The 27,365-nt window shown below is 40.7% G+C and overlaps 1 protein-coding gene across 2 annotated transcripts in view; it reads right to left on the bottom strand.

The window, feature by feature from the left end:
- Positions 1-27,365, bottom strand: part of agap3 (ArfGAP with GTPase domain, ankyrin repeat and PH domain 3) — a 107,730-nt gene that overhangs the window by 39,840 nt on the left and 40,525 nt on the right. For both annotated transcript variants that reach the window (XM_067473810.1, XM_067473809.1), the window contains exons 2-10: positions 21,714-21,772; positions 19,576-19,663; positions 16,542-16,627; positions 13,423-13,564; positions 12,331-12,465; positions 9,795-9,922; positions 9,418-9,573; positions 4,255-4,338; positions 79-183 (exon numbers count right to left, since the gene is read on the bottom strand). In XM_067473810.1, coding sequence (XP_067329911.1) covers positions 79-183; positions 4,255-4,338; positions 9,418-9,573; positions 9,795-9,922; positions 12,331-12,465; positions 13,423-13,564; positions 16,542-16,627; positions 19,576-19,663; positions 21,714-21,772 — 983 coding nt within the window. The remainder of the gene's footprint in view (positions 1-78; positions 184-4,254; positions 4,339-9,417; positions 9,574-9,794; positions 9,923-12,330; positions 12,466-13,422; positions 13,565-16,541; positions 16,628-19,575; positions 19,664-21,713; positions 21,773-27,365) is intronic.

Consider the following 27,365-nt stretch of genomic DNA (forward strand, 5'->3'; position numbering starts at 1 on the left):
AAGTACAAACAGTAGTGTAACAAACACATAAAACCGATTGGAAAAGAAATGGGAAGAGAGGGGGTGGTGGGGACTCACATGTAAACTGGGGTGGTAAGTGAGGACGCCATTATCACACAGTGTGACATATTTCTTTTTCCACTCCTTGTTGAGGGATTTGCCACTTCGCTTCAGAAGGATTCCCTGTAAGAGACGAGGCATCATGGTGAGCATACGCTCTCCTCAAAGCAGCGTGATGGATGATATGAGCCATTATCAATGTTAAATACCATAAACCAGCATTATTATTGTCATTACTGATTGGTTATGGAGGTTACATTCAACACATTCTTTGTGGTAAGTCACTACGCAAACATTCACAAGAAGTGACAATTATAAAACGGTACAGAAGTGAAAATGTAAAAGACACAAAAGTACTTCATAATTAAAACACCTCACATGTTATTTATTTCTATATTGATGATGTGCTCGTTTTTGTGACATTCGAGCCTCTAACAGTTCCTTTAGCTCAGAGACCACTGAGAATAAAGAGACACAATCCAATTTGCCAGACCTCCTCCCTGCATTCATACACATAACATGCTGAACTCTGGAAGACCTCTCAATCCTGGGATTAGGGAGTGTGATCTCACCTCTTCAAAGCCCACTCAACCCTTCTATTCTACTTTATCTTTCGGGGCCTTTTAGGGCCTCAGATGGTTTTCCTTATCTGCTGAGTAAATCCACTGTTAAACAATGCAGTTCCTCCGCTGGAGGTGACCAAACGCTGCCGAGTGCAAGGGCCAGGAGGCTCTCTGGGGTTAAATAGTGAGGAGGGGCCCACTTAATTAGGGGATTAAGCCGGGGCAATGTTTGTCCTTTTACAGCCAGGGCCTGTGTGTGTGTGTGTGTGTGTGTGTGTATGCGAGCCGAAAAGGAGGGGTTAAAGGGGTAGTGTTTTGCTTTAATCCTGATTAACACCATCAGGAAGAGCTGACCCTCTGTGACCTGGGCACCAGGCTGTTTGCCGACAATCATCCTAATCCGAAGCCTGATTCATCTGAGGATGGGGCAAGTGCTGACTGTTTGGGCTTCTTGATATCATATCAATACACATACACTTCTTTACTGACATCAGAACAGACTATTTTAATAGAAAGGAAACAAGGAAACGAGGAATTCTGGTGTTTGACTTTATATTCATTCGTAAACAGTATCACAACTTTTTGGTCAGCGCAAGACACATTTAAAATGCTCTTATTCCTTTTAGGTGGGAAGGACGGAGACAAAAAGGATCGAACAAACAAAAAGAAACATTTTGTTTCATATGTTGCATTAGTTCGGCTTATCTGTTATTAAAAATGTCCCGATAAAAAAGTGATTAAATGCTATTTTAAACGTCCGAAGTTCTTGGTTCATCGATTTTGCAACTACTTATACTTGGATAGTTCTGCAGGAAGACATGTTGTGTCCTTGGTTCGATAAGTTGCTGACTGCCTGGACTCCACTCAATTTAGTCAATAAAAGAACTGTAAACCCTTTTAAAGTGCTCTCTAATCATATAAAGTAAATGATGCAGTCATGGGGCCGCTGGCACCTTTAAAATGCATGTTTTACAAGCAAATATGTTGCTCATCTTGTGGCTTTACTGAAGCATTCATAAATCTATAGATGTAATCAGAGCAGAGCTTCACATATTTATCAGAGCTGTGAAGCAGATCAATAAAGACACTAAGACAATTATGTGAAAATCTTTACGTGTGCAGACAAATTTTCCTGCTCTTTTATTTGTACATGTCCCAGTTATAAAGCCTGTCACTGATGATATGAGACAATTTATCATAATTGTCCTGTCTTTTATACAGAACCGAGCCCTGTGGTTTTGTCATAGACTGACATTAAAGGGTAACGTGTGCTTCTTACACACACACAAAGCGATGGGTGCGTGCAGCCTGTGCGACATAAGGAAACAGGCCGATCATCAGACGCACTCTGTGTCCACACAATTGTCATATCTACACAGAGAAGATAGTGTCTTTCCCTTCTTTTGTCAGACTATCAGGAGAAAAGCTGCATCCTGCCACTGTGGCTGACTGATAGGCCAGGCCTTTGTGACAGGCTTGGAGAAAGGGGAATAGAGTGTGTAGGTGTGGGTGCTGGGTTGGGGGGTGGGGGTGGGGGGGACAGAAATGCCGTCAACAACTCCTTAGTAGCGGCTGCATTGTTATTGTCACAGGCGATTTTTATAGATGGGAGGGGACGGTGGGGGGAGCGGTGGTTGTGGTGGTGTGTAATTTGGCCCAGTGGGGTGAGGGGTGAGGGGTGGAGGTGGTAATTAAGCTCACATTGACACTTTGATCTCCCTGATTGTGCATTTGACTTGACTGGAGATCAGCTAGTCACATCAGTGTCCCCCTCCTACATCCCTCCCACCACATCAATAGCCAGACTCCCCCCTTAAAGAAGTTCTTTGAAGAGAAAGAGGGAGGTGGCTTATCTTGTCAAAAGTTGCCATGAAACTCTCAGAAATGGGCCATGGACTATAAGGTTTTGGGTAAGAATGAGTTTACAGTAAAGACTTCTCAGGGGGGGGGGGGTTCATTTTAATCTGGGAAAATCAACGGGTCACCTACAGAATCACAGAGTTCTGCACTTCTTTCTGTCGCCACAGCTGACCCTTATTGCCCGCATGTTGAATTGGCCCAGTTTAATTTACGCCGCATGCCCTTTCAAAATTTCTACCGGGCTTGGACCAGCAGTGCACAGCTGGGGCTGTTAGGGGTTCAGTGTCTTGCTCTGAGACACCTCAGCATATAGCCATAACCAGGGATCGAACCACTGACCCTGTGGTCTGTGGACAACTTACCAACTGAGCTACAGCCGCCCCTATATAGAGTTCTGCACTTCACTACATTTAAACTAAGAGCATTAGAAATGTCCCACTCACAGTTAGGTTTTAATTTCTATGTTGTTTAAGGGAACTTTCAGAATGTTGAGCACAAAGTTCTTTAGAATGTTTATATCTCAAAATATCTATAGCACAAATATCCGCCATTTTTGGATCGATAGATCGAGTTATAGAGTATCTGTTAAACTGTGGTTTCCACGAAGTGTTATTTCTGATTGAGCAAGAGGGCTTGGAAGCGTTACCTTGCCATTATTTAGGAAGAACACAAGCCTTGACAATTTTCTTCCAAAGGGAATTAGAAGGTCTGGCTCAACATAAAAAAAAAAAAAAGACATCGTCTTGTATCATTTGCAGGTATAGAGAATATTATAAAGATGCTGACCCATTTTCAAAAGCCCTCATATATTCATGAGTGATTGCAAATCAATGTGATGTGTCAATTACTTCTCCTTCAGCTACAGTCAGACTGTTAGCAATGACCCTCACTCAGATGTGTAATTTAGTGTTCATTACTACCCATCTGCTCCTTAAAAGGACTATGTGAAGGCATAAGAGGAAATAAAAACAAAGGAAATAATGAAGAAAATTAAAATAAAAAACAGCATCTCAAGGCAAGTGGCAACTATTTTAAAATAGAAACTACTGTGATTAATGTAGCACAATGAAACATGGTATGATAATAATTTGAAAAATGTGTCTCAAGATAAGGAAAATGATGTCTAATGGGACAATAATGGAGTTATAAAATTATTGGGTGTCTAATTTGCCTATATGACAATAGATAATTGAACTTTTATGAAATTTCACTGCCTACACAATTACAAGCATCACACACAGCATCTCCTCTTCCAAATTAATTGCACGACTTTAAATATGTCGACTACTACTACACAATAACTAAGTCGATTACTTTGGTTATGTTATGCTGTGATAACTATATTTACACTTTTTTTTTAAACATAGAAAAAAACCCTATATATTCTGTTATAGTCATTTAAGAAACAAGAGTTTATTTTGGTGAAATTAGAAAAGTGAACCTGTCAATAAAATATCCTAAATATTATATTTTCAATTAAACAGGTGCTTTAAATAAAGCAACATATCTTTGCCAAAAAGCGGATCTGATGTCTGAACCACAAGCCTTCCTGTACCGGCGTTATATTTATGTGGTACTGTGTCGCCATCTAGTGGTTAAAGTAACATATTACTTTTCCCAAATTTCACTGGTTGATTCCAAGGCCTGTCCATCACAATTAAATCTTTAAAATACAGCACGTCAAAATTAAGATCATAGACTGGCACGAAAAGGATCATACTTACCCAGGGAACTATGGGAAATGTAGGGAAAGTTGTATAAAAGTGCTTACCTGCTTGATAGGAATGGCCCTTCCACTGCCTATGCTGTCTGTTTTACTGTCAACACTCTTTGCTTGTTCACTGGCTTTCCGTGACTGCAAGAAAACAAGAAAGTCAGTCAGCAACTGGACCAACACTCTGATGACGAGGAGAGGGGGAGTTGTAGAGCGTGAGGTGAAGATTGGGATGTAGCTGCGTATGCAGGTGGGTGTGTGTTTGTGTGTGTGAGGGAGAGAGTGAGAGACTGTGCGTGAGAGGTGGGTTGGGAGGGGCTTGTGTCTGGAGCAGTTAGCAGTATTTGTGAAGAAACTAAACTTTGCAAAATAAAAGTCTCAAAAGAAGCTTGAAATCAACAGACAAGCAGACCAGCGGAACAAACAGCAGGAACACCGACGTGCAAGTCCAAAATAAAAAAAATAAAATAAAAAATAAGAGACCAAACCAAGACCACACTAGACACATCTCAACACAGAGGAGACCAAGGACGACCACACATTGAGTTATGACTCAGCCCTGAAACCCTTTTGGGGGGTATCCTTCCCTCTGGTTGAGACCCAGAGTGGGCTCTTAGTGGACCTGCAGAGCAACTGCTGCTACACCCAGTGTAGCTTCAGCTGGGACTTTAGCATAGTTGCACTGACATGGGGGCTTTTGTTGCACAGCCCACAAGTTAAAAATTCATACCAGGTTAAAGGGAGAAAAGACAATGGTTAATTTAAAGAAGACTTTAGAACAAGCAGCTTCCATGACCTTTGACCTGCAAAACCTGGTAGGACATTTGATTATTTTGCAAATATGAAACAATTTTCCACATTTCCAAAAGAAAAGGGGAAAAAAAAAACCCACAAGAATGCATGAACATTTGAGTTTGTTCAAGTTTCTGCTCATGTCTGTGTGGAGAAAATGGTTAGAGGGCAGAGGTAATTTCACATAGAAAATAATTCATTTTAAAATAACCTTCCCACCCCAACACAAATAAAAAGATGAGGTACAGGCATGGACAGACAGTGTGTGTATGGTCTCACTCAGAACATGAGAAAATGTCCAGTCATCAAGGGAGAAGAGGTTGAGTCTGACTTCAAGTAAACCAACTCTGGTGTTTATGTTTTTTCCAACATTTTATTTTTTTATGATGACTTGTTTAGCTTTTCTATACAGACACCATACAAAGCAAGTCACAAATTCACTTCAAAATATTCAACAGATTGAGCCAAACATTGCAGTTCCCACAAAATATAGGATGGACAATAGAGGCATTATTTCATATATTCCTTATATGCATGTACTTTTTATAGAGTACCATTGTAAATAAAATACAATACAAGATATACAGCAGTCTATATTTTCGTCAATTCGTTCATGATAGAAAAGCGATTATGCAAGAGTTCATAATCTCTGTACCAAACCAAAACTGAGTAAAATGAAAAGAATTGAAAAATAAACAACTGAATGTGCAAAAATAAATAACATAAAATAAATAAAAGGAAAAACAAATATTAAGTTTTACTACATTCATACAAGTCGGTGCAACCCAGTTTCATTTGCTGTTAACTTTCCAGTGTAACACCTCTACACCCTGACACACTACCCTGATTTTTATGAAGGCCTTCATAAAAGTACTCCATTACTCTAATCTAAAATACCTCTATCATAATAATAATAATAATAATACATTTATACCACACTTTCAATTCCATTCAATTGTTCAATACTTCCTGGAAAATAAGCAGGAATCAAACAAAAATGGACCCAATGACTGTAGGAAAATCTAAAAAGGAGAAACAAAAAAACAAAACAACTTGGCAACTCTAGTCCTTGAGTCCTTATTTATGGCAAAAGGCAGTGTGATGTCATGTGAGGAAAGGTTGTGTCCTTTGGGTGGCTGGAACAGTTCCAAGAGGGACTTGACTGTACAACATGTTTTTGTATGAGGGGTGTCTGAATGAGAGTGGGGGGTGGGCAGGGGGCAGGGTTGAATGGGGCATTTCCAGAAGAGTCCCTACAGTCTGTCTCACTTTGTGATATTTGACAGTCTACGTTTATTAGTGCGTTCAGACACTCAAATGGACTTGACGTTAGGCTGCGTTAGATGCAAAGTCCTACGGTTTCCGCATAGTGCAAGTTCTATGCATTACCCTGAACGCGATAAAGCACCCAGGGTAAAGCAGCGACAAGCTTTAAGTCATGATTCAATAATCTCCTCTCTATCAGGATTGGCAAAGCAGGGGGACTCTTTTTTTTTTCTTTCTTTCTTTTTTTTTTTAAACCATCATGCTCTTCTAATTCGGAAGGAGTTGGAAAGCCCTTTTTGTTGATGAAAGGTTGGAAGCAGAAGCACAAATCTGCAAATATTGAAAAACAGTGTCAAATGGTTATTTTTTTTTTTGTTGTTGCTTTGTTTGCTTTGTTTCATACGTGGAGGTCGAGTTACACGGGACTAAAAAAAATGAGATGAGGAACACCAAATGGTGGACACTAATACATGGACGGAATGAATGGGAATGAAGGACATGGGATGGAATTTAGTATAAAAAAATGCCACAATATTCTTTTAAATTCCTAAACAGTGTGCTTTTCAACACAAAAAGGGACAGACAGCCTGAAGACATCAGGAAACCACATACAGATTACAAAACAGGTGGTTCAGTTATTGACCATGGAAGCACTAGGAAAGAATAATGTGATCTGTGCTGACACCTAGTGGACGAGGACAGTTATGGCAAAAACTGACTTGAAATGGTCGCGGTGGTGAAATTGATTAGTGAGAGCGGTGAAAAGACGGAGTGATAAGATTTTCTGTAGTAAAGCTTTGAGGTTAAATTACTCACTTTAAAAAAGCCCAGTGTTATCTTAAAAAAAAAAAAAAAAAAAAAAGAGGATTTTCTAATAAACTACATGTGATTTTTTTTTTGGTGGTCAGATGAAATTTGCCCCAAACATCTGGACCCAAATGTAATTTTCTTTTTACTCTCCAGCACTTTTAACTCAATAAACTGCACACAGGATTTAGCTTAATTCAAGAGTCCCAATGCCAGCGCCATGAAGACACAAACACTACTGTTTTTTTTTAATCGGATTACAAGTGGACTAGAAACATGAATCCTGCAACAATTGTCTCTTTTTCAGTGTTAGAACAAAATGCTGTGAATGTAATGACTAAAGTGAGTCTGATATTGATCGAAGCTCGTCTGCTGATGACATTAAGGCATATTTTCCTCCATTGAGCACTTCTCTTGAACCTCTCAGAATCAACAGAAAGTGGACTACTTACAAGAGTGAGGCTAGAAAACATGAATGGCCTGCTATCAGTGACGAGCAGGACTTTTAGAGAGCTTGTAAATTTTTTTTTTTTTTTTAACGGACAAAGCTAGGAAAGGAACATCCTCAATATCGTGGAGTTGATGAAATATTTTCGGTTCCTGTTGTTTTGTAAAATGGCAAAAAAAGGTTGGCACTGCGAGTCTTCCTCTCCTCAGCCCATCTTACTCTTCAAGTGTCACTGAAGAAATGTCGACATCCCCCCGATAACTTTCCGTTCCCTCCTTCTCCTCCTCCTCCTCCTCCTCGCCTCCCTCACCCTCCCTCCTCCCACCCTCGGCTCGCTGCTCCTCAGAAGGTCATGAGCTGAAACTCCCGCTCGGCTTGCCACTCCGGCACCCACACAGGGTAGGTGGCGTGCTTCGGCATCTCCATGACGCGGACGGGGAGAGGCTCATTTCTCTGGTGGACATGGTTAGTCACTACCTAGCGGGGGGGAAGGGAGACAACAAGGGGAGCTAGCACACAGCCTGTACTGCTCGGAGGCCACAGAACTTGCAGCTCCCACAGCAGCTGGGGTAAAAGGCTGAAGGCGGTATAAGAGAAACAGAGCAGGGGGTAAGAAAAAGGGAGGTCAGAGAGGGAGTTAGGTAGAAAGAGATGAGGGAGGAAAGTAGGAAACAGAGGACATCATAGGAGGAGAGTTTAGGAAGACAAGTGGAAGAGAAGGGACATTTTACAGGTGGGGATGGGTAGATTTACCAGGAAGGAGTTAGAAAAAAAAGAGATATCTCATGTAGCCTGATCTCTGTCTCACAAATCTCACAGAACATTTTAAATGTGAACAACATAACTTTTGGAAAACCCGAGTCAGCCATTCACTTAGGTTTGCAAATGCAAGCACTCCTCAGAATGTGTTGACTGATTTAAAAAAATAAAAACATTTTACTACGGTGGAATTTCTACAGACCTCCATGAGCTCTCAGAGGCTAAGATCTGGCTATGAGAGATTAGGAAAGGCTTAGCAGCAAAGAAGGAGGCTGGTGTAGGATGGAAGAGAGAGTGGGAAAGGGGGAGCAGGCTGAGTAAAAGAAGAGGGCACAGGCTAACAAGTAAAAGACAAGCTTAGCTTAGGACAGCTAAGGAAACTGGAGTGGTTAGTGCACACATATGCTATTGGTTAGAGCAGAGGGCAAATACGACAGGATGTGGGGCACAGAGCAGGCAGACAGGGGTACTGGTGTGGTAGAGAATCTCGGTGGTCGAGATCACATTTGGGCCAGAATAATAATAATAAGTGGGGCGAGGGCTTATCTAGACACAGCAAGATACGTGGAGCTGGGGAGTTGGAGGGCACGACTTATTAGCAGCTTGTAAAGGGGCCCTAGGGTCGACTGGGACTTTTAGTTTAGCTTGGTCGGGCGGGGGAGAAGTGGCATTGGTGGTTTGTTGCTGCCGCCTCTACCCAAAAGGGAAGTCACTGCAAAGAAAGGATCTAGTAAAAATAAGAGGGGTGGGGGGAGGGAGTTCAAAGATTTAGACAAAGCAGAGGGCCCAGTTTGTTATGGGTACGATGAGAAACTTAATCCACGTGCACTTACTACATCCAATTAGAAAAGAAGGAGGACACGAAAAGAGTTGATGTTTTTTCCACAGTGCTTATATTTGATATTTGCTTTAAGGTTTATTTTTTTGGAGCATTTCAGGGAACTAATATAATTTCTCTTTAGTATTGTTCTCCTTTGTCCATTGTGCTGTGTGAACAAGACGCTTTCTTTGCCTGCATCGGAGGCAGGAGAGGTAGCTTTGATTCACGTCGAGCTACCTGTCTCCCTCTGGTGGACAAAGTGTGCTTCGCAACATGCCTTCTAGTAGTGTGAGTGGGTGTTGCTTTGCATCAGCTGTCGCATACTTACTGTGAAAATGTTGGAGCGGCGCTTTGACTGCTTGCGGATTGGCGTGGGTGTGTTGGAGGCAGCGATGGTCTCAATGCGCATCTCCCGCTGACTTATGCTGGGGGTGGAGGGAACGGAGGAGGAGTAGTCACTGAATGCACCCCCACCATTGGCCGCCTAGGGAGTAAGAGAGATTAAGAGGAACCGACAGAAAATGAGGGGAAAGGAGGGGGAAGGAGAGTGAGAAAGTCAGAAAAGGAGAGGGAGTAAAAACAGCAAACAATCAGGTCAGTTTAGGAGAGATTTGATATCTCCCACGGATTGTGTAGGCACAACAATTAGAAAGAGCTCCTACTTCGATTTAAGTTACATGCTGTCTGGGCATGTTTTCATCTCACCTGGTTAATGTGAACAGAAGGGATAGATGCAGTGGGGACTGATGAGTGGCTGGGGGAGTTAGGCAGAGATTTACATGGACCAATGGAGAGCTGCTGCTTTTTCCTCATGGCCACAACCTTCTGGGCAACTGGAGGAGAGAGCGGCAAAGACACATTAACAGATGGTCCATTAATCCTCTTTCGACATCAATAACAACTCGGTTAAGCATCCATGAGGCAATAGAGTTCATTTTGTTTGTCAAAACAGAAAGGTGAAAAACCTGAACAAACACGAAACTCAATGAATACATGCGCTTCCTTATGGGGCACGAGCGATCGCTGAACAGTTCGATAAGTATAACAATAATTAGTCATGAATGAATCATACACTCTCAACCCCATGGAAAACCTTTGGGTGATTCGGGACGAACGGCACCCTCCACTGACATCATCAAAGTAACATAGAAAGGAAACCCTTTTAGAAGAATGGTGTTTATCCTACAGTCTAGCAGGAAAGGTTGTTTCTGTTATTGTGAGTAATGCAGTTTGCCTGGGATTAACTCAGCACTCAGCATCATAAGCGTGAAATAATAATCACTAACAAAATACATTTTTATAGCATTCACGGCCACATGGATTCATATAGGAAGTTGCCGTCTGTCACACCTTTTCTGACAATAAAATAAAGAAGAAAATCATATATTTGGTCAATGCATCTGTGAGATGGAGCTCATATGCTGTAATTTAAGGGATGTGACTGTGTTACTACCAGTGCCAGTTTACTACATTTCAAGATTTTGTTTACTTAGTTTCTTATATTTTCTTCTTAGCTGACAGCACATGAGGCAACTGCACCCTTCTTTACTGACTGGTGGAGTCGATGGGCGAAAGAATGTCTGCAGGTTTACAGGTATAAACAGTGTTTTGGAAATATAAATGTTCGAAAGAAATCCAAGGGCAAACTAACTTTGTTTCACATCCTACTAAACACAACACCAGCATTATCCGTATCAATCAAACGAAGCTCAATAAAGTAAGCAAAGTTAATTACAGGCACATGAACACATCATCTAAACCACCTCAGGCCATTTGTTTTCCAGACAGGTAATGAGCAATATACTGCTAGGTGGCTTCTACATTTCTCCTGGGGAAAAAAGTAGCTCCTTTCCCAAGATGTAATCACAGATGATACTTCCAATTTTTCCTGTCATTCGCTGAGCTCTGCAATGTGATGTCAGCCAAATGAGACTACGGTCACAATCTGAACAACCTGATTTGCCTTTCAGTTAGTGCCGGCCGTCATTTAAATCACACCACACTCAAGTGAGGGGCTGGGTGGAGCAAGAAGAAAGGAGGGAGGTGATGTTCATGGATCCGTGACATGAATTAGCACCGAGGGAAAGTGAGATGATATGAAGCTGTGCTGACAGCTGGGACCATAACACCCGACTGCCTGCTGCAGCATGGCTCGCAGAGAATGAAGGCAAGAGTGATAGAGAGTGACTTCTCCAGACAGCCAGTACTCCTTCATCTCTTTTAATTATTTCAAATTGAGCTTCAGGATGCAATTAAACGGGGAGGCAACACAACGTGCCTGTGCATCAGCATTCAATAAAATGCAAAGTGAACGTTGTGTTACATATTCAGATGTTTTGTGAAGGGATGACAGGCTTTGAAAGGAGCTGCAGCCTTAGGGGATAATGCGCCAGAGTTGAAGCGGCAGTTTGACAGTTCCATGACTTAAATTGCAATTTTTGGGGAGAATGCTGTTCCTAGATACTTTTAAGAGACACCAGTTATACACAGCGGAATATTAACAGTGTCTCACTCAGAGCCACCACATTTGTATGCAAACCTGCCTCATGGTTTTGACTTCTGTAAAGAACAACTGTTGAGTCTGACTATTGCATTAAATTTAATTAACATTGTTTGCTGTATCATAATTGAAGGCTGGTTATGTTCACAAAGCATTGCTGGAATAATAAGTCTATGTGAAGCCCTTCACGTGACTCGAGCATGCAGCCATTTACGCATGTTGTTAGCAATAATGGTAATTTACAGGAAGCTTGGAGCAAAGAGAACAAAGTCATAATAAGTAAATCCTAACTAATGATAAAAATATGATACAAATATTCTGTAACCTAGCTGTCTCCACTATTCACACACTTCTACTCAATAAAAGAAGTTATGTGTTTATTCTACACTAAGGTGTCAGATCTGAATTTTGCTGCTTTAGATATGTAAATATCATTTAGATTAGTTTAACACTTTGTGGTTATGTGTGAACAAATATCCATATTTAAAAAGACAAAAACTGTGAATTTTGGCTGTTTAGTTGTTACAAATTACCTAAACAATGTATCCTTTAAAATTTGTTTGGGATTCATCATCTGTCATTCAGTGAGTTGAACAAGTTTCAGCTGTAGTGAAAAGAATCTCATGTAGTTCAGACAGACAGACATCTTATCAAATATGGCTCCTAAATCATCATCATATTCGAGCTATACTTTGTACTTCCTGTTTAGCCCAATGTCCACCTTTCTAAAGCCCATCTCACCGTCCTGGAAGACTCTCTCCACATTCAGGCCGTAGGTGGAGCAGGTCTCGTAGTACGTGCAGCGCTTCAAGTCATTCGACAACTTTCTGGCCCGCGAGTCATCGATCACTCTGGGGTTGGCAGCACTGATGGCATCTAAAGCAACAGGGTAAGAAAAATATTACTCAAATGTTTAGGGTGAAAGATGAGGATGGTGATATTCATCTTATTGTAAATAAACCAACAACAGTCTGTCGTGGTTTCCCAGTTTGACATAAATATTTAAAAATAGGTCACAAATACACACTATATGTTCATTTAAAGAAGGACAAGCTCATTTCTTCAAACAGATGTGCACTGTAGCTGCTTAAGTGGAACAAACATGCCAGCTAAGTGGTATAAGTACAGGTATAAGTGACATTGATTAAATAAGCTACAGGGCACATGTTCACTGTAACTAAGGAACACGTCACTCTCTTTAAGGTTATTATGTTAAATGCAACTAAAAGGGAAAGTAATTTCAAATAACTAAATAAATAAATAAACAGAAGTTGAAATAAAATTGTTGACAGACTACAATAAAACTAAAACAAATAGGCCTCAGCAAAATGTTATGGAATTGATAACTTGAAAAAATATTAGACTATAAAGCCAAAATGCCTGAAGGAAGTTAAAGTAGAGTCATCTGTCCAGTTCTGGAGAACAAGGGAGAGTTGGTGCCTGTGACACTTCACTTGGTGTGTGTCCCCCTCTGAATGGTCACATTTTAAAGTTATAGAAGGAAACCTAAACCAGAGCTCGTTGAAAGATGGAAAATAAGCTGAAATTAACAAACCCCATCTCCAAGAAAAAATAAACCTAAACTATAAAATAAACTAATTGTGGACTGTGATGTTCTACATCACACAGAACTAAGCTACTGCATGTCAGGCCACAAAGACAATTGACAGGTGAATCAATTTATTGTTAGTTTTGATCTTTTCATGACATAGTAAATGCCATATGTCCCACACATGCGCACACACACACACACACACACACACACACACACACGCACACACACACACACTATACTATACAGTATATACACTGTATAAATAGCAGGGCAAACACCTTGTGTTCCAACAAGGACCATGGGAACCTCAGCTGTGTTCCTGTAGCTGGACAGGCGCAGAAAGTAATTGTAGACTGTCTGGAAGCTGATCTCATCCTCAAGGCTAAAGACGAAAACCACTGCATCCACCCAGGCAGCAAACTGAGGACAGAGCAGACCAGAGGAGACACGGTGAAGCACTGTGAAACCAAACTGACACACTGTAACACAAGACCATTCACACAAAGGAACATGGCTTGATTTACAACCAAAGCTGCAGTCGGGAACATCACTTTGCAACATCACATCAAGTTTGAAGCCAATCATGTTCCAGTATGCAACTTACTTAAGTGCAATGTAGAAACATGGAAACCGTCACACTAAAATGTGAAAGATCATCAACCATGGATGTAGATTTCTTTCAATTTTTATTGTTTATTTTGGAGAAACATTAGATGCAATTGTAACCATTTGTTACTAACTAACGTCTTAATTGAAAAGCTATAACAGTTTTTATGACTTGGAACATGTCTGGATAACATCTTTTACCAACACATGTTGCTCTTACCATTGTAGGAACAGACAGGAGGGGGCAGTGTAAGAACAGCTATAGTACAGGGAGCCATGGCAGTAAATGATAAATCACTACTACTATTGAATTCTTATCCATTTTCTGTATTCCCACTACTAATATAACATAGGAATCTTTGCATTTTCTGCATTATATACATTTATATTCACTGCAAAATTTATGATGACGTTGGGTAGAGTGGTTTCCCCTGAGCAGAGGAAATCAATAATAATCATATTCCAGCGTATTAAGAAAGTGACTAAGCAGAGCCCAGAGTTGTACTAATCGTGACAATCGGGTGATATCTATTCCCCAATATCACCCCCTTCTCCATTCAGCTTTCACGTAACGCCCAGACTCCCATAGGGAATGAATGGCGAATCCAGTCTCCAAGCCACAACGCTGCTCATCCTCTTGTGAGTGGGAACATAATGGAGGCCTTTAATTATGCCACTAATTATACAGGCAGCTGACAACTGAGCCAACTCATTTCTATTCCCTAATCTCACTGAGCAAAATGCAAGCGTAAATCGGCGCGACGCCAGGCCAGGTATCGGTAGCTAGTAACAAAAAGTATGCTAATGTCACACTGAGCTCACATGACAGAAACACACACGCTTGAAACATTAAGAAAATCTGTCTGTATTCTTAAGAGTTGGGGGTTAATTTTCCCAACAGTCCTGTGCCTACATGTTTATTAACTAATGTTTCTGGATCATTGTGAACAGCAGAAACAAACTGGAACCACAACGGTTGATATGGTGGATCTGTTAGCAGACAGTTGCTCATTTACACATTCCAGCAGATAAAAAGACATTTTTGCATTCATGTGACACCTGACAAAGTTCCAGAATTCACCATCCTTTGAGCTCTAATTTTGCTTTCGCTCAAATCCTAATAAAAAAATATTGTTAGTTAACGGCGGTTAACGGCTCGGCCAGCTTGCTGCTTATATGTCTGCCATTTGAGAACTGGTTTGATCAGAGCATATTTGCTCAATCGGATGCTGCCGCATCTGGTGAGGGTGGCGAACGTAAATCATACCAGTGAATTTATCCACTGCAAAGCCAAAACGATGGGGTAAGAGAGACTAAAAGACTGCGCAGGCCTGAGGAAACTGTTGAGTTTTAACTGTAGGGTTTCTAACGACGAGTGACAGCTTCATCACACAAAGTAAGTGGTGTAATGCTTAATTTAAATATAGTTATTAAAGCAGTAAATATAGTTCGATGATATGTTTAGTATTGTCTTGGTGGTAGTAAAAAAATAAAATATAAATTTTCAAGATTGACCAACTAAAAACTAGGGCTTTCTCAAACAGGCCACAGATAATAAAGACTATGAGGAAGTACCAATCACTAAAGTTAAAATATAAAAAGTACTGTAGAATCAACAGTTTTATGCTTTCTAGCAACTGAACAAGATGGTAATCCAAATACTGTGCAATCATGAAAGAGCCGTATTACTGCGAATACTGTGTGTGTGAGTGTTTGGCTTCAAAAATCCAGGCTTGGTTAAGTATTTCAGAAGACAGACACCCACTGTGAATTTCACTTTAGCCACTGAAGAGCTATAAATGGGAGGTAGGACCCAACACTATCCAGGTAAAAATAGCTAAAAAAAAAATAATTGAGGACAAGAGTCTGATGGCTGCTCATTAAAAAAGGCTTGACTGCTGGGAACTCCTTCCCCTGACACCATTTATGTGTCTTCTATAAGAAAAGCATAAAATGGGGTTACAGGATTAATACTTTCACTTTGTTAAACTGGGTTAGGGACTAATGGTTAGACCCCAAGTCGCTCCTGGTGGGTCAGGTGAGCATTGCTATCGCTGTGTGAGTGTGTGAATGGGTGAATGGGAATCAACACTGTAAAGTGCTTTGGCGAAAAGCGCTATATAAGCGGCCATTTACCTTTTTTTTTTTTTTACCATTTAGAGAAGCAAGTTTATGATAGGATAGTTGCTGGATCAACCTCTGGACTGCCAGGATTAAAAAGAAAAAAAAAAAAAAAAAAAGCAGCAGCACTTGTTCCTGCCTCTTCAACACCACTGCGGTGCCCTAGAGCAAAACCCTTAACCCCAAGAGCTCCAGTGGAGCTGTGCAGTGGCCACATGTGCAGCTTCAGGGCAAGTTTGGCCGGCAAAAGACAGATAACCTTTCAGTTAATCTACACTGAAAAAATTAAAGATAAAAAAAAGAATATTAGGAATAATAACAATAATAATAATAATAATAATATCAGTTGTATACATTCACTTATGAACATTTGGTAAAGCCCAGTCTGGATACACTTTTATAACTGTTAATACACTGTTATTCTCCATCCAACCTCCTCTTTCACAGAATAAGAAAGAGATATTAGGTGCTTTGCATGTAATTGACCACTAGAATGATTTTGGCTCAGCTCAGCTCATTGATCTGTTTCTGAACCTTAATCACTTCTGATAGAACAATCGCAGTCGCCTGTCTCTTAACACTTCCTGTATGTAGACAGTCTCTGACACATTTCACCTTTGAAGTTAAGAAACCATTTTTTACATGTTTTGTTTAGGGGCAGCTCTCTTACCTGCAGTTCTGGGGGCCCTCCCTCATCTCTAATCAGAAGAAGGTAGCTCTGTCCATCTACAACAATTTCTTTCTTGAACCGGCCACCTGTGGATGACATATTTATTTATAGAGTTTATCCAAAGTCATTCTGATGATATGTTTTGTATAGTCCAGTGGTTGAAAAAAATAATTAATAAAAATAAACAATTTCAAGATCTACCAACTAAAAACTAGGGCTTTCTCAAACAGATCAACTATGAGGATGTACCAATTAAAGCAGAATTCAAGATGAAAAACAGCTTATGGTTCATCACAGTTTTGGGAGATGTGTCCATGTTTAAGTGCAGCCCCCCTAAATGTAATGCTCCTAGGATCATATGCTGACAGGAAGATAGGTCTCAGCGGAGCCAATTATGTGTGCAAGAATTTTCCATTTAGTGTGTCTAATGCACATCTGCTGAGGGACCCAGCTCATGCTACTGTCACCGCACTGCCATTAGTCCTAGAAAGTCCCCGCTTACACTTAAACACTTTCAGAGTTCACCATGCACTAGAGTTTGTTGCAAGATCAGTTTTAAAACCTTAACAACTTAGCCCAGACTTTGCAATGAAATGATGAGACAATTAGAACAAGTTTAGCATATATGGGAAGATATGAGAGGTATAAAGTCATCTTTAATCTAAGCTGGTGTGCCTTCATCACACTCCCCTTTTCCTGGCTGCAGATAAAAAAAAAAAAAAAAAAAAAAAAAACCCCAATGGGAAGACTACATAGTAGATCAGATTTTGCATACAATTTGATTAGTTTGCAATCCTGGAAAAAAATAAGACTGTTCAAATGAGAAAAGTTGTGAGGCTAGACAAAACAGTCCATTATGAATACAAAAATAAGCTTAAAGCAATTTGTCACAATTGAATAATGCAGACATTTGAAAAGAAGAAGACCTCCGAATCATCATGGAACGTGCAAAGCCCAGATGCTAAAGACAGACGAGGTTCAAGCAGAATAAAATTTGGCTTGGTTACACTTTTACAGGAATTTAATATGCACACACGCTGGCTAAGATTCTCATTTGAATACACGTAGAGAGTCGGAGATCATGCAGTATTCCTGTCTAAGCAAGCAATCCATATCCACTTGAGCCACACTTCCACCCTTTTAAGTCCCCTTTGGCCTCTTTGACAAATAAGGGATTCTCCCAGCCTTTTAGCTCCCAAACCCTGCTGAATGCTGGTTGTGTAACACAGACAGAGATCCATGTACCACCAGACAGCCTTTTTTTTAAAAAAAAAAACTGTAGTCACAGAGCTTTGGAGATTCAAAGAACCTATGTGTCTGCATGTCTCAGAATCTTGTCTGAAAAGGGGAAGGAAAATGAGGGAGGATGTCATTACACAGTGTGAAAGACTGGATCAGAATGTTACAGAAAGCCAGAGCTTTATTACAATATGGAGTCTGCATGGAAGTTAGAAGCATGTACAAACACCAGGAACACAAAGAGAAAGCCTGACTGAAACCAGTTTGTAAAAATATGCACGGAATGTAAAGTAAACATTTCGGTTACAGAATCATCCAGGATGCTGTTGTCTTTATTAAGATCTGAGCCTAATATGAATATTCGAGGTCTACCCCTTTCTGTTACATGATGAAACGTAATTATGATTTATGTGAGTTTGTTGTTTGACCTCACACAGAAACAGGTGACTAATAACCTTGCAGACAGCCTACAGAGAGACATTAAGTTGTAGGCATGGTTAACACGCAGTAAGCATACTCTGCTTACACGGAGGCTTAGACCTTGACACAGAGCCACAATCCAACTGAGCTCCATCCGGTGTTGCCATGGAAACACACCCCAGTACCTTTTTTTCAGATATCATAGCAAAAGCACAGGAGCAAAACACTGAAGAAACAGCCATGGGTGAACCTTCCTCTGCTGGGCAAGTGCTTCAGCAATGTAAATACTTATAATGTGATGTAAAGCCAATGTTAAAAAGAGCACAGTGGATCTGAGCAGCTGCGAGTCATAAGACTGGCATGTTGTCACACTGACTTGCAGCAACATAAAAGAGCACACGCACGTATCTGGGCTATTGTGGTTTCTTGATTGCAGCAACAATGCTCGTCCTGTTTTTCCAGCATTTCCACCATACAGTAGATATCTCAAGGACTAATAAAGCTGTGTGGATTTTTCTCCCTTGGTGCAGCAAAATACCAGAAACTAATTATGTGCTTCATGTCTCATCCTCACTATAATTACAGCAAAATGAAACCCTGCAAACCCCTTAACGATCATCAGTTAACTCTGGCTTTGCCAACATCTATTTGGATTTCTGAGAGTTGAACCTCCATGTCAGGCCACAAGGGGGCATCCTCATTAGCATTTTGATGATTAATGGAACAATATCATTTTTTTTTAAAGCTCAGTGTTTAAAGTGTTAAACTGGCAGAGGGTTCATTTCTGGATATCCTGCACATGTTAAAACTGCTTGTCCTCCATCAGTACGTGCAGGAAGAACAGGTTATGAATGAAATAAAAAAAAATGCTTTTAAAGTTTCAGAGAAATTATTGGATTTAATATTACCTTCATCTTTTAGCAATGAGCAATCCTCAAAACCCTAATTTACTGGAAATGTTATGCCTTGTCATTATCTCAGCAGCCTTAGACGGATGAACAGAAAGGAAGTGTATAAACTAAACTGAGCCAATTGTCAATCTTGGATAGAACCAAGGTTTCTGATTCCAACAGAAGACATTTTAATAGAGACTCATTAGAGCCATACTTTAAAAAGAAGAGTGCATTTCTTCTAGTAAATATCCCAATACACTCATCTTACGCCAATAGCTTTTAGCTTTCTGTATAATTGGACTTTGACATTATCCTCAAGCTAATAAAATTTGCTGCTCTTCATTTGAACCAGTATGACAATAAAAGACTTCACATATAAGACAGATATCATAGGAATAAAAGACACAGTAACACGATGCATTAATCTGATCTGTGAGTATCTGACATCACCTCCTGACTCCCTGCTCCCAACTGTTTCTTACCTTCAGGAGACTCCTCCTGCACATATGTGCCTGTCAAGTACCGGTGGACCAGGGCAGATTTCCCGCTGGACAGATTTCCCACAATGCCCTGCAATGTCAAAATAAAAATACTGTGATTCTTACTAACAGGCATAACTTGACAGATACAAACCACAACCATATGTAGACATAAAGGGCCATAATAGTAACCTGACAAAAAAAAAACCAAACTCTTAACTCAAGTTACTTTGCTTATAACCTTGCTCAGCAAGTCCACCTAAGGTCACAAAATGTGTGTGGAAGCTTAGAAAATAAAAGTAAGCAAGCTTTTTTTGTCAAGCCGTTGTGTCCAAGGTTAAGATAGATGCTCAATTGTGTTGACAGATTTAAGGTTTTAGCTAGAGCCAAAATACAACAGTCAAACATTGCATCCGGAGTTTTATATTATCAGATTTTTTTTTTTAATGATGGATAGTGTGAAAAGACTCAAGCAATTTAGTTTTTGTTCAAAAGGTTGATGTGTGGCTGCAAAATACCAGTTTTCATTGAGTGCACAACAGTTTCTGTTTTATCATCGTTAGAAACGGACTCATAAATCAAAGTGTAACACATCCGTCTATATCACAGAATGTATTTATATTGACATATGTGAATGAGCCTAAATCACGTGAAATTGTTCATAGTTACGGAACGAAAGCATTAAGTTTGTTTTTTTCACGCTGCGTGAGGTTACAGCATTACGAGGAACGTTCTGCAGCATACATCAGAATAGTTGCCATAGTCTTCCTGCTGCTTCATCTCACTGGATTCCAGACCAGACCCAACTACATGGCCTTCAGGGGGCATGCATGACTGAGGGTGGGCCGATTATGCCAGCATGTCTGGGAAGAACAAAGACTGCAACGTGCCTCATCTCCTCCCTCTTCTCCTCCTCCTCTACCCACCATCACCTTCTTCTTCTTCAGATCGTTAGTGGGTGTTAAAGTCTGGTATGGTTCTAATTATAGGGATGTTTAAGACCCTTTCCCAGACTAGCATATATACAGTGTGTCATGAGGGACCCCGGTAGAATAAACAATGAACAATTTTTACGTTAACAAAATGTGTTGGTTGTATGGGGTCAAATCTATGAGTCAACAACAAAATGACGTTAAACGCGCCACAGACCCGGACCCAGACCCTGCTCCTGCCATTTTAACTGTTCGGCTTTGTGACCTGCTGGTGTACAGACTTCCTGAAATCAAACTGCCATATCAGCACAAATCCAGTACAAACCTTTTACTGCTCTTTGTACACTAGATTTGGGTTTGACGATCAAAAGGCCACAGTTAAGCTAACCTCAAAAAACAACAAACAAAAGAATCAGCGTCCAGCTCACAATGGATGCAGATGCTTTAGAGCCTATCATTATCCTGGTAGCATAAAAAAAGACGGATTTTGCCATGATATTAAAAAGCTTCTGTGACATGTGACTACTTCTTTTCAGTATGACCTTGTCCTTGAACAGCAACTCTTTGAAACTTGTCAAAGAGATTATCAGTATTCTGTGACTCTTAATTCAGACTTTCTAGGTTTATTTAACAAACCTCTGAGTGAAAGCACCCAATTAACACCTTCAAAATATAAAAAGGGAACCGTCACACTGAGCATGTTTGAAGCCAACAAAGTTTCCCTTTGCCCCACGAATTCCCTACTTTTAATCTTATTGAAGTTTTCTCTTTTTCAAGGTGCCACAACAGTGAATTCATCTAATACAGAGATATCAACTGGCAGAATAGTGGAGTGCAGTTTTTCAAGGCTGCTACTCTCCATGGGTGGAAGGCATTAAATCATGTGAGGATGTTAGCTGTGCATTTGGCAGCGGCTGTGTGTGCTTCAGTGGCGGGTGGGATCAGACCCAGGATGTGTCACTAGTCTAGCCCAAAACTGTCACTCATCTCGCGTCCTACTGCAAGCCACCCTGCATCTCCATGCCAACGCATCTCATTAAAAAGCACCCGGTATGTGCCAGGGAAAAGTCCAGCCAATTGCTCAACTGTTCCCTCTCATGTAAAATGCAAAACCAGGATTACATGGACAGAGCATGTTTTCCCACTGACATTTAAATCTATCAGGGTGAATTGACAGAGGGACTGTTAGAAATATGAGAAGTTACTCACCACTTTCAGCTCTGGCACTGACCGACTCAGTGTCCATTCCTGGCTGTTGACAAACGAATCTAAAAGCAAAAGGACAAAAAAATAAGTTAAGTTAAGCTGCAAAGAAAGGTTATAATTTCTTTGTGTCCCACTGGACCCTGGCTATTGTTAATATGACATTAACTGTATTTCCTAGTTGATGTTGGCCATGTGGAAATAAAGCTGCATCTTACAGGCAATGTGTAGTGTTCGCAATTAGGTCTATGGATTTTTGAAGTCGATGGTCTGCTCAGGTATTGAGTCCATATTGATCTACTGATTGTTGTGCTAATTTTTTTAAACAAAAGTATGTCTTCAATGTCATTTTTAATACAATTGTACAATTGTTATTTTTTGTGTGTTAGTGTAAGTGTAGGTTCACGGACATACACATGCAAAAGATATAGCCTGGTAACATTTGAGGTTTGTTTTTTTTTTTTTTTTTTAATCAGTGTATTTAGAGCATGTTTATTAAAATATTTTTCAAGTATTTTTCTTTGATCAAAACAGAAATTAAAAACCAGTAAACATTTCCCCATCTCCTTGACTTATCTGCTCATTTATAGTTTTGTTTGCAGCATAAATTTACAACTCAAACATCCACAACATTACCGTTGTTGTGAAACGCCAACAGCATGGTGAGTGCAATCTCTGAAGGAGATTTAGCTAATCCACGCCAGGTATCATCAGGCTTGATTCAACGTGTCGGGTTTTCCTGTGACATCTGGAGACTTTGACTCGATAATGGCGCTTTTGAACCAGGGCAGTGGGAAAGAGCACTATAAAGAACAATACGAAGCTTTGGAACTAAAACAACAAATGACAGCTCCACAAGCTGTGCCTGTTTCCCACAGAGATGGAGCACACAGCAGTGTGTCATAACAACAATTAGAACAAAGACTACCTTCCGGTTTTGGATCGTGGCTTTCTCACCACCCAAACCCCCCAAGAAGCAGGAGTATAGACTCTAATACAAGAGCATTAGAGAGACAGTCTGTAGGGTTTGTAATACCAGGTGAACATCCCCCGTTCTCCTTCCCCACGTCTAAACCATAACAAAGTGTTCATGCAACAAACAGAGGGCCAATATTACAATAAACCCATTTGCTGCCACAACAGTGGGCTTCTTTGTTCCTCGGGCTAATATGAGAGGAATGACATAAATAGTAAGGTAACGAGTCGTTTGTGTTTTCTGTCTGAAATGTATGCTAGAAGCGTGCATGACTCAGAGCTAAGCAGACCTGAGCCAAAAATTCCTTTACCTACTACAATTAGAGTAAAAAAATAAATAAAAATAAAAAACACAGATAAACTGTTTACTTATTCCTGACCTCCATTTACAAAGAGCCTTGTGCTGTTTTGGATGTCTCATTTGTTGTCGGAGAGGAGATAGAGTGCTTCCTGAACAGAGGGGCCTTTCACCAAGCATTGTGCTGAATGCAGCACTCTTCAAACAACACGCCTCACGTTAAGCCCTCGCAGTGTGAGTTTGACATGTCAGGGCATGAACGAAGACACCCATCGGATTCAGTTTAAGAACAGGAGCAGGAAGCTCAATGGAGGTCACCGCTCTGCGAGGCGGAATCAGATAATGATGTGGCCTAATGTTCTTGGTATGTTTCTATACACATGGTATTTTCATATACAGTACATTCTCTGTACTGTATATAGCAATTTGTCTGTGTGTGTGTGTGTGTGTGTGGGGGGGGGGGGGGGGGGGGGGTGTATATATATATATCTCATGTTATTGTTCATATAATTGGAGGGTTTGTAAAAGTTAAAAGTCAGAGCTACCAATTACACAAACAGATTGAAAAGTTTCAGTCTTTGCTGTGGTACCACACACACACACACTCATGAGCAGAGAAATGAACAGAAATGACAGAGAGCAATAGTTAAAAAAAGAAGAAGAAAAAAGCCCAATGCGCAAATGTTTTTTTTTTTGTTTCTTTTTCTTTTTTCAAATTTGGCCAGTCCCCATAATCACACTTTCAAAGTGGGACACATTCAAACAAAGGTTCGTCAACAGATACAAGGAAATTAAGTGTCATCAAAGGCCAACACAGTGCTGCATCTCTGGAACAGCACATCACCTTATCATTGACCATACAAACACCAATTGTGTTCCCACGGACATAAAAACAGAAGAGAGTCTACGCTAAATTTGAAAATCAGCAATTTGTTCCACAACGTTAAAACTCTTTTTAGGAAATCACTAAACGTATTTCCTGACAAACTCTCCAAACTCTCTCTCTCTGTTAGCAAAATGAAACAGATGCCCACATTTTCCTTGCTTAGTGCAGATACTGTACAAGTTTGGTCCTCTGCTAAAAAAAGCAGCAAGCCCAAATTGAAACCATGTGCTACGTGTTACATCATTCTTTAAATATGAGCATCCCCACATTACTGTGTCCCAGAATGCCTATGGAAACTGCATCGCAAATGCTGGCGCTAATAGAGGACACCAGTAACTTTGTCTCGGCAAGGAGAAGACCGTGCTACCTGCTTGTTTGTCAGGGTTTTCACTTCACTGCTCATAAGCTGCTCAGATAAAAATGACCATTTAGTCTGAGGGTAGTGAAGCACAGTTGTCCCCCACATACTCCATTTCAAGAGAAAAGAAAATGCAGCGTGGGCACAAACCCTGTGGACATGGTTATTTGAGTGCATGTGCATACATGGATGCATTTCTATGTGCAGTGAATCCAAAGTAGTTTTTGGAAACAACCTTGAGGTCTGAACTTCCACAACAGTTCTGACTGACTTTCCAACCCTGCTTTCCCACTGTCATGAATTACAGAGCGAGCATTTAGCTACCAATTAGTAAGTCTACTTCCCTCTTTTGCAAACCTCATGACCAACCATCATTCCCCATTTGACTACTTCTACCGTGCCCATTTGACATTATGGCCTGTAGCAGCTCTCTCTTATGTGTTTTCCACCCTGGGGCCTTTTACATAGCGAACAAACCTGTCAGAAGTTTTACTTTGGTTGGTTTTTCTGAGCTCCCTAACACAAGCCTGTTATTTCGATCACAGGAGGTAGTGACAAAGACAGTCAGCGGATAACAAGGTAAAAAGCTGTCACGAAAATCTAATGCAGCCTGGATGGCCTGCCCTACTTAAAGCTCTTAAATCTTTGTGTTGTCTGTGGGGAGGCATTGATCACTCCCTGAAACAAAATTGGACATTCTAGTTCAAACAGGATTCTCATCAAACACGAGATTTGCAAATTAGGTTTAAAAGAAGTCTTGCAGTGCAATGCCCAGGTTTACAGACTCAATTTGTGGAATTAACTGCTACACAAAACAGAGCAAGAGCACAAAGTGATGGAAAGAAAGTAATTACAAAATGATGTAAGATGTATGGACTGCAGACCGATACACGAGCAAGAGTTTTCAGACATGTTGGTGAAAAAAGCTAAATGTTTCTAGACAGAAAACAGCAGGATTCTGCTCACCTACTGAACCACAATCCTTAAGAACAAAATGCTCCCAGTCTGAGATGTGCAGTGGCAGATGCTCAAATACAAGTTATATTCAGTAATTAAAAGATTTCCCTCTGCTTATGCCCAGGCAGTGTATCACCGATTATTTAATATCTCGCCGTCTCCCGGTGTCAGCTGAGGAGGCATTAACACCAAATAACGGTTTGTCCAAAGTTTCTTAAAAAAGTTCTGTCTGGAACATAGTCATCTGATGGGACCTCACATACCCCCTGCTGAAAGGACTGACTTAAACATAAGCATTTAAAAAAAAATTTAAATCTGATTTATGTTGGATTTTACAGCAGACAGTCCAACTCCAACTGCAAGGTAATGCTGACACAGGAAATGCGGTTTGCAGGAATTCAGAGGAAGAGATATAATCAGACATCAGAATTCCACCCTCGTGAATAAATTTCCCACCAGATTCAACATAAAGTAAGATGCATCAAACAGATGGGAGGTTTTCTTCAAATTGTCATAATAACAAGTCAAGACAAGTCAGAGTAAACATGCATCACTGAGCACTTTTCTCTAAGCTGGATTCTGTTGACAACTTACTACACAGTTGTTTCTACGGTCTCATTCCCGGTATTTCAACCTTGACTAGATAAGTGCATGGCTGACCACCATCATCTCATGATCAGCAACCCTTCCTGCAAACCAGGACCAGGACCAGGACCAGGATCACTCATGCATCCACAGGCATGACAGAGCGGCTTTGTTCACCCATAGGTGGGGGGTGGGGCTGCAGTCTGCACACCTCAAACCTCTCACCTAGTTATCTCTGCTCCATGAATCCTCCCTTACAACCAGGATTTACATGTTTTCATCAGGACACACCTAAACAGAGTAGGTGCATGTGTCTGTGTGCATGTATACATACATTGTGTGGTCCAATTTAATTTTGATACCGCTGTTTAGAATAGAAGTTTAGAATAAGGGTTAGGGATCGGGACAGTCAGTGAGTGTCCTCACATGTGTAGTGAGATATGACTGTGCATATGTGTGCACCATGTTTTACTGAAAAATGATAACACTCACGCTGTGGGGACATTGCCTTCCACATGGGAACCAGATGCTCGTTTGCTTGCACGTGTGTGTGTGTGTGTATGTGTGTGTGTCTGTCTGTGTTCAGTGTTAGGCAGGCTGGGCCTCGGCTTTCTCCATTTAATTTAGGAGCAAACACTTAAGCAGGTAGGAGCAGGCACAGAGTCCCACCCAGGGTATTGAACACCTAACTTTACACAGGCTGATCGGCACACCTACATTCCTAATGCCTGACTCCGCAGTGTGCTTAAAGTAATAGGTATCCTTGGCAACATGTCATGTGTGAATACAAATAGACCGGGAGATCAACAACGTTGACCCCAGAAGCTATTTCAAGCGTTATGTTAGCTCAGGAATTGTTTTGACTGCACAAAGGTGAACCTGGTGAGATGATTGCCACATATGTGCTTCCTGACATCAGTAAAAGTCATTACGCTGTCATGGATGGCGTACTAGGCCTTCATGTGAAAGTGTGAAATCAGAGCCGGACACACAAACTGTAGCAAATCACAGCTAATTCAGACAGTGACAAATATTTGCCCCTCTCTGCCTGCTCTCTTAAGGCAACTGGACAAATACACTCCACGGTCGGAGTTAACCTTTAAACACAGTGTTTAAGTCAGTCTCCTTTTCCCATCATTATAGCATGTAAGCCCTCTTAATTTAGCCCTGCTAGGTTGCCAAACACATCCCCATTACAGCCACAAACTGCTTTAAGCTGTGGCTCTGTGAGGCCAACACACTGCATTATCAAGCCTCCCATGCCCTGTGTGACACACAGACAGTGCAGGGACCATGTTATACCGCAGTTGGACCACTAGAAAACAAGCCATTGTACTTTGTTCTTATCAGTCACTGGTGGTTTGAGTTTGCTGGACTTACCTACTCATTTGCTAAACTTCAAAAATTTTACGTAAGGCAAAGTAATTGCTGCGTAAGTGCCTACAAACAGGCGGATCACACATGAAAAACACTGAAGAACAAGACTCAAAAATAGAAACAGAAACTCCAAAAAGGACTCTCTGGGACCAGACAGCTTTGAATGCGATCCAACCTCTGAATTCCCCATGTGTTTTTCATTTGCCTGTCCTTTTGAGGACA

Source organism: Channa argus, chromosome 14, assembly GCF_033026475.1.
Source record: "Channa argus isolate prfri chromosome 14, Channa argus male v1.0, whole genome shotgun sequence".
Classification (NCBI taxonomy): domain Eukaryota; kingdom Metazoa; phylum Chordata; class Actinopteri; order Anabantiformes; family Channidae; genus Channa; species Channa argus.